At 46.0% G+C, this 12627-nt stretch overlaps 1 protein-coding gene across 2 annotated transcripts in view; it reads left to right on the forward strand.

Moving 5' to 3' along the window:
- The window catches only part of MAPKAP1 (MAPK associated protein 1), a 181779-nt gene extending 180876 nt beyond the window's left edge, over positions 1 to 903 (forward strand). For both annotated transcript variants that reach the window (XM_033137517.1, XM_033137516.1), the window contains one exon: positions 201 to 903. In XM_033137517.1, coding sequence (XP_032993408.1) covers positions 201 to 326 — 126 coding nt within the window. In that variant the 3' untranslated portion in view covers positions 327 to 903. The remainder of the gene's footprint in view (positions 1 to 200) is intronic.
- Positions 904 to 12627: the final 11724 nt, after the last annotated feature.

A 12627-nucleotide genomic window follows, 5' to 3' on the forward strand; every position in this document is an offset into this window, starting at 1 on the left:
ATTTTTAAAATCCCTTCTAGGATAATCCTGCCTACTGTGAATCAAGCCCTGTTTGAAATCAATGGGGCTTGTTTTCCAGGTAAGCCTGCTTAGGAGCTAGGGCGTTAACATCACACATGAAAATGCTTTTGCAATGAGGCAGGACTTTCTCATGCTGCTGCCTTAGAAGTGAAACAACTCTGTGTTTTTTTTCCCAATAGGTGAACTATATCCTGGAATCCCGTGCCAGTACAACACGAGCAGATTACTTGGCTCAAAAGCAAAGGAAACTGAGTCGAAGGACCAGCTTCAGCTTCCAAAAGGAAAAGAAATCAGGGCAGCAGTGAAGTCTAGACTTGCCTGGAGTCCAGCTGCCCTGCTTGGGAATAAATAGGAAATGCTCCCTCTGGGACAAGAGGGACTCATGAATTCTGGTGGCTAGTGGCCAGCCAGCATAGGAATTATTTTACAGGTATTATTTTACAGGTCGACATGACATATTTTACACAGCCGCTTTTGGCAATGGGCCTTGCCCTTTCATAGGAAAAAAAAAAGAGCCATATCAGCCCCAAAGAGGACATAGTTGGGCTTTCAGTATCTCCGGCTGGGGCCGAGTAAAGGCCTCTATAGGCTTGACTTCTTGTTTGTTTGTTTTCGTTTGTTTGTTTTTGTAGAAATCTCCAAGGTCCAGTTGCAAGGAAAGTGCCATAGGATCCGCAAAAAAATACAAGTCCAGAGGTGAAAACTGAATGGCCCTTGTTCATAGCCTACACACACACACACACACACACACACGAGCACACAGCTCACAGACAAACCCACAAAGACAAACGTATCGCTGCTGACATGATCAAATTTCCTAAAAACCAACAAGCATAGGACAAATGTATCCATTTTTGTTACTAATAAACCAATTGTACTCTTTTTCAATGTCTAATTTCAATGATTGGTTATTTCAGTGGTGTGGTCAAGGATGGAAAAGTAGGCTGGTCTTATTATGCCAAATTCATTGTCTTCTGCTGTGAACCATGTACTGTTTTTCTTTACTCTGAAACATACACACATACATATCTCAAATCATCCATTGCTCAGGACTTTTCATGACAACAGAGGAGAAATTCAGTTGTTACATGCATTTTTATTTATTTTGTAAAAACCTACCTAATTGGCATTTCTCAAACCAATTGTTGTTGTTGTTTAGTCATTTAGTCATGTCCGACTCTTCGTGACCCCATGGACCAGAGCACGCCAGGCACTCCTGTCTTCCACTGCCTCCCGCAGTTTGGTCAAACTCATGTTGGTAGCTTCGAGAACACTGTCCAACTATCTCATCCTCTGTTGCCCCCTTCTCCTTGTGCCCTCCATCTTTCCCAACATCAGGGTCTTTTCTAGGGAGTCTTCTCTTCTCATGAGGTGGACAAAGTATTGGAGCCTCAGCTTCAGGATCTGTCCTTCCAGTGAGCACTCAGGGCTGATTTCCTTCAGAATGGATAGGTTTGATCTTCTTGCAGTCCGTGGGACTCTCAAGAGTCTCCTCCAGCACCATAATTCAAAAGCATCAATTCTTCGGTGATCAGCCTTCTTGATGGTCCAGCTCTCACTTCCGTACATCACTACTGGGAAAACTATACGAACTATACGGACCTTTGTCGGTAAGGTGATGTCTCTGCTTTTTAAAATGCTGTCTAGATTTGTCATTGCTTTTCTCCCAAGAAGCAGGCGTCTTCTAATTTCGTGACTGCTGTCACCATCTGCAGTGATCATGGAACCCAAGAAAATAAAATCTCTCTCTGCCTCCAATTCTTCCCCTTCTATTTGCCAGGAGGTGATGGGACCAGTGGCCATGATCTTAGTTTTTTTGATGTTGAGCTTCAGACCATATTTTGCGCTCTCCTCTTTCACCCTCATTAAAAGGTTCTTTAATTCCTCCTCACTTTCTGCCATCAAGGTTGTGTCATCAGCATATCTGAGGTTGTTGATATTTCTTCCGGCAATCTTAATTCCAGCTTGGGATTCATCCAGTCCAGTCTTTCGCATGATGAATTCTGCATATAAGTTAAATAAGCAGGGAGACAATATACAGCCTTGTCATACTCCTTTCCCGATTTTGAACCAGTCAGTTATTCCATATCCAGTTCTAACTGTAGCTTCTTGTCCCACATAGAGATTTCTCAGGAGACAAATGAGGTGATCCAGCACTCCCATTTCTTTAAGAACTTGCCATAGTTTGCTGTGGTCAACACAGTCAAATGCTTTTGCGTAGTCAATGAAACAGAAGTAGATATTTTTCTGGAACTCTCTAGCTTTCTCTATAATCCAGCGCATGTTTGCAATTTGGTCTCTGGTTCCTCTGCCCCTTTGAAATCCAGCTTGCACTTCTGGGAGTTCTCGGTATTCTCAAACCAATACATGAACCTAAACACTACTATCCTTTGAAAATCAGATGCAGCTCTCCAACCAACCAGTGTGCACAGAAATGCATGTATTAGAGGAAGGTGTGCATTAAAAATAGGGGGAAATAGCATATAGAAATGCACTGTATTAAGTGAAACTACTTACAAAAATGTGTACATTAGACAAAGCTGCATACAGAAATTATTGGCAGAAATTTGCACTAAAATGTGGGCGAATGTCCGGATTTCAATAAGATAATTGTGAATCGCTTGCAGAAATGTGAAGAACTAACTGAATTTAAGATTGGAAAACTGAAAAACCGAGAGAGCCAGAATAGGCAGGTCAGTTCATCCTTAGAGCAGGGCTAGGGATGTGGTCAGCAGGGAGGGAGGGGTGTTGGATAAAGCACATATCTCTGGTGGGGCAGATTCAGAGAAGAGTGTAAGAACATAAGAAGAGCTTGCTGAATCAGGCCAGTAGCCCATCTAGTCCAGCATCACATTCTCACAGTGGCCAACCAGATGTTCCAGTGGGGAGGCAGCAAGAAGGATTTGACCACTCCTGTCTCTTCTTCTGTGGTTTACAGCAGCTTCTTTTCAGATGCATTGCTGCCTTGGGCAGTAGAGGCAGAACACAGCCATCACAGCTAATAGGTATTACAAGCCCTCACCTCTGTTAATTTGTGTAACTTTTTTAAAAAGCCATCTAGGTTGTTGGCCATCACTGCCTCCTGTGGGAGCGAGTTCCATAGTTAAACTATGCACTGGATTAGACTCTTTGTCCTTCAAGAGATAGAGAGAGTATTGCGCTTTTTTATAGCACTTCAGATCACTTCCACTGCACCCCTGCATCTATCGGGTGGATAGACTGTCTCAGGTGGAAGCGTGTTGTCCTTTCTGGATCTCGCCTGCAACAGATTGAGCTGATGAGAGTGCTGAAGTAGACAACCACTCAAAACGCATGGAAAGCTACCTCAGTTAGCAAAAGGTGGTGAAAGAACCTGTTTGTTTCAGGTGCCCAAATGCCATTTTGCAGGGAGTTTTATGGGGTGGGGAAAAGTATTAAAAAGAGAAATCTCTCCACCTACAATCTGAAGTGGTTTGGCCCATTCTACCACCTCATTCCATGCCTGTCCTCCTACAGGTTTTCATTGATCCTCCATGCAACAGCCCTGTAGGGTAGTTCTGGTTTATTAACATGAAAACATTGCAATGAAGGAGCTGAGGTTGAGAGACATGATCTCCAGCTTCCATCATCCCTAATCACTGGCCATGATGACTGAAACTGATGGGAGTGCCAGCAACACCCAGAGGGTGCCATGTTGGCTATTTGTGACCTACTAAGTTCATGACCTACTAAGTCCCTGGAAAAGACCCTGATGTTGGGAAAGATGGAGGGCACAAGGAGAAGGGGACGACAGAGGATGAGATGGTTGGACAGTGTTCTCGAAGCGACTGGCATGAGTTTGGCCAAACTGCGGGAGGCAGTGGAGGATAGGGGTGCCTGGCGTGCTCTGGTCCATTGGGTCACGAAGAGTCGGACACGACTGAAAGACTGAACAACAACAACAAAGTTCATGGCTCAAGCCAAGTAATAATGTATGATTTCACTTGTGGATCTCCCAACTCACAGCTAACCAGCTCTGCTAGGAATGGCAAGTATGACACTGCAATCCCATTTCCCAATTGCTAGAAATCCAACTCAGCCCCCTTCTGGCTTCTGAGATTTGCCCACTTATTTGTGGTATGCTCAGCAGACCGGCAGTTCAGGTTTAGAGAGGGAATTCCAAACTGCATGTGCAGACACCAAAGTTCTGCTTCATGGTGAATAAACTGTGGTGACTTCTCATTGGATTTTTGACTACCTTTAACTAACCTGCTGCTTTAAAGGCTAGTAGACAACCAGTTGAGCTGTCATGGCATAACCCAGGACAGCCCTATAGAGGTTGTAGCTCCACAGCAGTGGGGACCCATCTAATCACTGTGGAGCCATTTCTTTCTTTCTTTCTAATCACTGGGGAGCCATTTCTTTCTTACAAGACTAGGCTGAGTCTTGGTTGTGGTGAACTGGATTTGGCCTTTGGGCCACCCACTTCCTGGTATATTGTGTGATGGGAACTCCTTTCCCTGCCATGCACCTTCTTGGGAGGCCTGGAGAGAGTTCAGAGCACTTTCTCCCCAAGGAATGAGATGCCCAGGCTCTCAAGCCCACCCTCTGGGAGAAACCAAAAGGAAGGAACCTCATTAAGGCAATGCTTGGGTGCAGCCCAGCCAAGATTAATGGGGGCAGTTATTCACAGAGACATGTCTGTAATGGAACCATGAATTTCCAGAGGAATCTGCCTCCCAGAGTTGTTGCTACATTTCAGGAGAGAGCTTCGGCTGAAATTAATGCTGCTTAAATCATCAGCTCGAGTGCCAAATGGCCTTCTTCATGGCCTCTGCTGCAACTGGGAGCCAGGCAAAAGGTTTTTACGATGCACCAAAAGAGGAGGAGGAGGGACTCTCTGGAGGGAGGCTATAAAGCAGTGGCGCTCAAAACTTCCTGCCATTAGAGATCCCTTCTGCACCCCCATACACACATACACATCGGCTTTGTTTGCTAAGAATCTTTAATGCCTCTGCTGTGGAACCTTTGCCCCTCCTCCTTGGCTCACTGCAGAAGATTCTGGGAATCTCCACTGGAGCATGTTTAGTTCCACAATGTATTGGGGGCAAGGGACACTGGGACTTGCCAATGGTCTCTGTGGACTGAGCCAAAAACGTATGGCACACCCACATGGCATCACGTGCCAGGGGAAGATCCAATATTTCAGGCAGGAACCTTACCTCTCACCCAAATGCACTACAATGTCAAGAGTTGAAAGGTGACGGGTAGACTTTGATCTAGCATTAAAAGAGGAACAGAATGATTGCTTTCTTTTCCAACTTCCTAGACCATATAGTCACAGACAGATCTGAAGATGTGAGCAGTGTCGGGGGGGGGGGTGTCAAAAAAGCCCCAGCTGGAAGGACAAAGTGGTATAATCCCTTCAGCTACCTCAGGGCTCTACCACCTCAGTCTGTTGCATATATAGGCCACCCTTTAGAACTAGCACAGAGACTGATCTTCCCAGGCTGGCTCCTCCCTTGGAGATGGGCAGAGAGTCAGTTGCCTGCAAATCGGGTGAGTGAATGGTTAAAGCAGGTCTCCTTGTCACGTTTTATTCTTGCTGCACACCTCTTGCTTTAAATGTAAAAATCTCAACAGGGTGATGTTGGCTATAAAAAGCCCTAAGCATGATTTGTGAACTCTCCCAGCCTTGGTAATCTCATCAGAGTAATGGGATTATATTTCAAATCGCCGTGGCCTGTTCATTACACATTTAAACTCCTTTTGACAGAGGAAAAGTTAAATAAAATGTGTGCGTCAACCGTGGTTGACTCTCCTGGCTCTCTCTTGATTAGGCAAACAGACGCTCAGCTCCAGAATGAAAAAATAATGCCCTCGTTTATTCACTTTTTCTGACAAGTCACAATAGATTTTTTTTAACAGCAAATGAGGGCCTCTCTCAGGTGTGCCAAGGGTAGAGGGGCCCGAGAGCATCACCCCAACAAAGTTAATGCCTCCTCCAGAAAGGTGTTTAGGAAAAACCAGCATGAGTGATCCCATCTGGGGAATGTGTGGCTGATTCCACCTCTGGCTACTGCCAGCATTTCTCCAAGCAGTTCGGCAAGGAATTAAGGATTATTCCACCCCTGGCTTGTCCATTGTTGCTTTATTTAGCTGCCAATACTGAATTGCACTGGTCTCTTGCCTTTTTTGCCAAAATAGATGTATGTCTAGCCAAAGTTAGAGCCGTTTAGGATCAGGACAAAAGCCCTATCAAGTCCAGCACCCCCTTCTCCAAATGACTATAGAAAGCCCACAGGTAAGGCTGAGAAGGCAATAGCTTTTTCCTATTGTTGTTCCTCAGCAACTGGCATTCTGAGATATCCTGGGTCCTGACCTGAACCTAGAAACTTCATTAACTGTCATGGTTAACAGCTGTTGGTAAGTTCACTACATGGCTGTGCCTAATTCCTTTTTCATAAGGTCTTTAAAAAGAGCTGCACTTGATCAGATCCAAGAGAGACTCAGTCTAATACTCTGTTTTCCATGGTGGCCAATCAGATACTTCTGGGAAGCTGACAAGCAGGACATGAGCACAGCAGCCTTTCTTCAATTGTTTGTCCTTGGCATATAGAACTCGGAGGCAGGTTGCCTTTGCACATGGAGGTTCTCTTTAGCTATCATGTTTCATAACCCATCAGCTCAGCAAACCAGATTTTCCCGAACATATCCAGAATACTGCAGTGTCTGGGCAGAAATCGGGGAATTGTCTGGGAAAATCAGGACCTATGGCAACCCTAGATTAATTGAATTCCCCCTTTAAGCTATTTAAACTTGTGACCACATATTGGGGCAGAAGAAGAAGAAGAAGAAGAAGAAGAAGAAGAAGAGTTTGGATTTGATATCCCGCTTTATTGCTACCCAAAGGAGTCTCAAAGCGGCAAACATTCTCCTTTCCCTTCCTCCCCCACAACAAACACTCTGTGAGGTGAGTGGGGCTGAGAGACTTCAGAGAAGTGTGACTAGCCCAAGGTCACCCAGCAGCTGCATGTGGAGGAGCGGAGACGCGAACCCGGTTCACCAGATTACGAGTCTACCGCTCTTAACCACTACACCACACTGGCTCTGTATAAGTGAAGTGGGAGCCTCATATCTGGCATGGGTTGGAAATTCTAAGTAAGGGGGGAAAACTACTGGTAAGTGCTGTTTTTTTAGTCAGTGGTTAAAATCACTACAGCTTTCAAAGGTTCAGTCTGCCATCTTGATTCAAAAAAGCCTTCTGACTGTAGCCAAACATAGATGAAAGACTACTTTTAGATCTCAGGAACCGTCATGCTGAATCGGGTTACGATATCTTAAGAGACGTCCGAATGCATAGTGAACAAAGCTTTCCAAAATATATAGTACGTGGTTCATGCAGATGTGACCAAACCTTTCCTTTTACTTGTCCTGAATCCATAGATAGTTTTGTTGACACTGTGGAAGAAGAATAAAATTATAAAGGAATTAACGAATTAAATAAAATTGAAATGTGTATCAGAAGGGCTGAGGACGTGAAGGTTGAAATGTGAAGGTTGTGTCTGCAAGAGAACCTTGAGAGAAGAAGGACATGTGAGCAGGACCAGCTGCTATAACTTTTAATGACAAAGGATGTAGGGAAATATAAGAAGTTGGTATGCCCCTTACCCCAATGAAAGCTAGTAGAAGGAAGTATTGCCAAATATGGACACAACTGCCCTTTGCTTCCCTTTGCATAGGAATGCTTATGCTGTTTTTCATATTTAGTGTGCTGGCCCCCAACTACTTGCTGGCTTAGGCTGTGTCGCACCAGTCTTGCAATGCCTAAATAAATGTCTTGTTTTGCTGACAATTGGTGTCTGGCTTCAGTTGGCTGTTCCAGGCAGCTGGAACCCCAAAGCAGCTACTCTATTCCGAAAACGTAATGCTGGTGGTCAACAAAAGAGGTTTAAAGACTGTCTCAAGGCAAATCTTAAAAAAAAAAGTACCGGTAGTATAAACTCTGACAACTGGGAAACACTGGTCTGCGAGCACTCCTTTTTGGAGAACAGCCTTTACCAAAGGTGTCATGGGATTTGAAGACACTCGAACTCAGGACACAAGGGAGAAAGGTGCCAAGAGGGAGGCACACCTGGCAAATCCACATTGTGATCAACTCCTGCCTGGAAACCAATGTCCCCACTGTGGAAGGATGTGTGGATCCAGAATTGGCCTCATTTACGGACTCTGTTAAAGCCGTGTTTATGGAAGTCAATCTTACTCGGCTACGAGTGATAGAAGAAGAAGAAGAAGAAGAAGAAGAAGAAGAAGAAGAAGAAGATTTTCCCAACAGTTTCATGGCAGAGGGTGGGAGGAAAGCAGGGCCATCTTAAAGGGATTGGCCGCCCTGGTGCGACAATCCCTTGGCGCCCCCGGTAGGCCACCTCTCCGCCCACCTCCCTCCCGCGCTGGCCGCCCCACGGGAGGGGGGGTGGGCAAGCGGGGGATGAGGGGCGTGGCGCTGCAAGCCGGCTGCCCTCCGGATCCCCAGCTGGAGCGCTGGGAAGGGCGCGCAAAGCCCCTCATCCCCCGAGGGGCGGCCAGCGCGGGAGGGAGGTGGGTGAGTGGGGGATGAGGGGTGTGGCGCTGGAGCGGCGCAGGGCTTTGCGCGCCCTTCCCAGCGCTCCAGCTGGGGCTCTGGAGGACAGCTGGCTTGCAACTTGCCCGCCGGTGCACAAGCACCCGCCCACCAATGGGGGAGGGCGCAGGTTGGGGAGGGGGCGCCCGGTATGCCGGCAGGCTCGCGGGGGCGCCCCTGGGGGGCCTGGCACCCTGGTGCACCGCACCACCCAGCCCCTATGACGAGACGGCCCTGGAGGAAAGGTCTCCCTATCTGTTTTCTCCATGCCATACATAGTGGGGGTTTTTAAACAATTTTTTTATTGGTTTTTAAACAAATACAATAACCATTGAGCATCCAGCAGTACATCTAATAGTGTTTGTTCTGCCCATTGACTTCGGACATTAATTCACACATTCAGTGTTCAAACCTATTACCTATTACTTAACGTAACCTCTCCACTGTGAAGATGGAGCAGGTGGTATAATAAGGACTTGATTTTGGTAATTAACATAGTTAAAGAAAGGGGTCCCTTGGAAGGTCCTTGGAAGGTGTCTCTATTTGCTATGCCTTTAATTGCCCTCCTGTGTCTGGTGAGATGCTCAGACATTGCTATATCCCAGATATTATTTTCCATTTGTTCAGGGGCATTTCAATCTGGTTCTTCCATACATAGTTTTACAAAATCATAGAACTCTAGAGTTGGAAGGGACCCCAATGGTCATCTATTCCAGCCCCCTGCACACCTCTGAGGGTGGTCATTAGTCTGGCAATGAGAGGACTATTCTGCAGCACCTCTCCTCTCCTCCCCTCAGTGAGGCCCGGCTGGCTCCAACATTGTCATCATTAGAGCATCAGACTTTCTGGGCAGCACAAACAATTGGATATTATATTCTGGCTGTGTTTTTAATGCATTTGTGTATTTTTCTTCCTGTATTTTATCCTTCTTGTAAATCATTTCAGGACTTTTTGTTTTGAGGAGCAAAGCCTTTCCTGGTGCACCACACCTAACACCTCCTACAAAAGAGGGTCTGTCCCTGGGGCAGACGGAAGGCTCCAAGCCTGGCTTGCCTTGCGGATACTTCTTCAGCATGGCCTGAGCCACAATGGACATTGTCAGCTATTTGACGCCATTGCTTTGCCCAAGAGGGTGGACACAGAAGGAGGAAGCTGAGAACCACAGAAAAAGAAATGAGCAGCCACTTAAAGCAGGAATCGCCAACATGGTGCCCTCTAGATGTTATTGGACTCAGACTCTCATCAGCCCCATCCAGCATGACCAGTGGCCACAGATGTTGGGGGTTGCAGTCCCCAAACACCATGTGAGCTACTCGCTTCTTAAAGATTATATTCAGATTGTGAATGTCTGAGAGAAGTGTATTCCCTGCTTAGAATCTCCGAATCTTGGAGAATCAGGGACAGGCAGTTTCTCGTTTTTCCCATCTTTAACTCCTGCACATTTCTACATCAGTCTCATTCATATTCCTCATGAAAATTATTCTGCGTCTCAGTGCAAATTTATCCTCATTTACACATTTTTGAATGTAATCCTGGCCAAGATATATATTCTTGCAAAACAATTTCTCCCTAATACAATGTAGTGTTGTATATTATTTTCACTAGCACATGCATTTATCTGCACACTTTGCCCAAGTATGTGCATTTCCGTACTCATTACCTGGCTGGGGAACTGTGCTTCAGTTTGCAAATTGTTTCAGAATGTGTGAATTAGGTAGGTCTGCCTTTAAAAGCCAGCTGAGTGAGATGCCTCCCCCCCCCATCCCTAAGGGGGAATTAGCTCTCGCTTTCTAATCTGAGGATCTGTTTCAATGCAGCTCTAGGCAGCGGCCCTTGTACACACAGTGAACATAGGAAAAAGAATACAGTGCTATGGACACCTTTCCCCAGGGGGTGATTGATAGGGAACAATAAACACAGGTGGACTTCTGGACACAGTAAGCACCTTTCTGTTGCGAGCATTGGGGAGGGGCTGCTCATGGCTGCTGTTCTGGTAACGAGAGGTAGCAGTTCACTTGGGGTCTGTGACCACCAGAATGGCACCTTTCAGACAAGACAAGGTAGCAAGGCCCCACCCCAAGGAGCTGCATATGGCGTTCCTGTTCTGCTGTGGCAGCGGTTGCAACCACTTCCAAAGCCAGCTTAATTAGCAGGTCCCCCGTGACAAGTTCCAGCGGTGCAAGCGGAAATCTGTCTGCTCCGAATTTTGCTAATTACCTGAGTAGGTTGTAATTCTAGCTTCACACACACACACACACACACACACACACACTCCTCATCTCTCTCCACACACCCCACCTTGAGACAGGAGGGCAGCTGGAAATTCAACGTAGCGTAGCAAAAGCCTTCCCTGCTACCTTGCAAAAACACCTGCCAAGCCTCTTGAGTAGGTGAGGGGTGGTCTGCGTCTCAATAGCTGAGCTGGTCACCCAAATGGGATGAGAAGCCAACCATCCTTTTGCAGGCAGTTTTTGCTTTTTTCTTCCTTTCTCCCCACCTCTTAGTTTTTCCCACTTCCTAGAGAGATTCGGCAAATTTGATTGCAATGCTCAGCGGATTCTCAGCAAATGCCCTTTGCAGACATTTGTCCATTGAGGTTTCAGCATTGTATTGTCTGAAAACACCTCCCGGGAGTTGGGGATGGGGAATCCCAGGAAAATGAGGCCTGGAGTCACACAAGCTTTCCAGTTCACAGCGTATCATTCATGCTGGTGTTCTGAACAGAGGGCCAGTGAAGTATTTGTCTGCATGGAGTTCTCCAAGAAGCTGTGGTTTTTTTTAGGAGTTGGTAGGCCCAAATTAAATACAATTTTCCACAAATAAGTCCTGAAATAGTTTGTCCCAGCTGCTTATAGAGGATTAAGCCTTGTTTTGGCCATTGATTCTTGAATTAACCTGAGCATGGTGCTCTGGTTACCACCTGGCTGGATTACTGCCTTGTGTTAAACATGGGGCTGCCTTTGAAGACTGTTCATGTGCTTTTTTCCAATCATAAATACAGGCAACAACTGTTTTGCACAGGGGTTGCATTCCTATCCGTCCGTCTGCCCCCATGCATTGGTGGACAATGTGTAGGCCTCCCCCCCCCTTTTCCAGCCAGTTCCAGGGTCAGTGTGATTCGTGTGTGTACAGCTGCGCAACAAATAGTCATACCTTAAACAGTCACTACCTGTACAGCTCTCACATTTCCACATTGGTTTGTGGCATTAAAAAAAAAAAAGTCCTCATGAAAATTCATCAGGCTTTTCGTGAACATTGGACACTGCATTATTATTATTATTATTATTATTATTATTATTATTATTATTATTATTATTTGTATACTGACCTATACCCAAACCAGATCATTGGTGCAGCTAGCTCGCTAGCTCAGCATTGTCTATTCTGACTGGCATCAGTTCTCCTGGGTTTCAGACGTCACCAAGGCCTACCTGGTGATGCCGGGGATTGAACTTGGGACCTTCTGCATGCAAAGCAGGTGCTCCACTTCTAAGCTACACCCCTTCCACAAATTTCAGTGCATTTCTGTGCATAGGCTTCACTCTAGTCTGTGTATTTTTGTACACATTACTTGGCTGCAGAACTACACTGCAAAATTCAGAGAAGCACAAAAGTAAAAGGATTTCTGTGTTTCAGTTCCACAACATTGCTTCGGAGAATGTAAATGAGGTGGGTGCCCCTTCAAATGTGTATTGAATTCATCTCCCTTCCCTACTTCTAAGTTAATGTCTGGAAGACTACACAGTCAGAGGTCCACTGGTCCCCTGCAGTTCATGGCCTGTTTCATTGGGGGGGGGGGCCTCCATTAGGAAGCTGAAATGCCAGATAATTAGAAATACCCGAGCAAACTCCGTTATTGTCAAGAGGCTGCAGTCGTATACAGTAATGAAGCAATTATTAATGAGCGGCAGCAAGGTTGTCATTAATTTCAGCTTTTAAGGATCACAGACGAAGGCACGTTAAATGCTAAAATGCAGGCAGAGTGATGCAGTGATGTGTAATCGGACCAGCAGCTGCAACTGAGCGAG

The sequence above is a fragment of the Lacerta agilis genome, chromosome Z (genome assembly GCF_009819535.1).
Source record: "Lacerta agilis isolate rLacAgi1 chromosome Z, rLacAgi1.pri, whole genome shotgun sequence".
Classification (NCBI taxonomy): Eukaryota; Metazoa; Chordata; class Lepidosauria; order Squamata; family Lacertidae; genus Lacerta; species Lacerta agilis.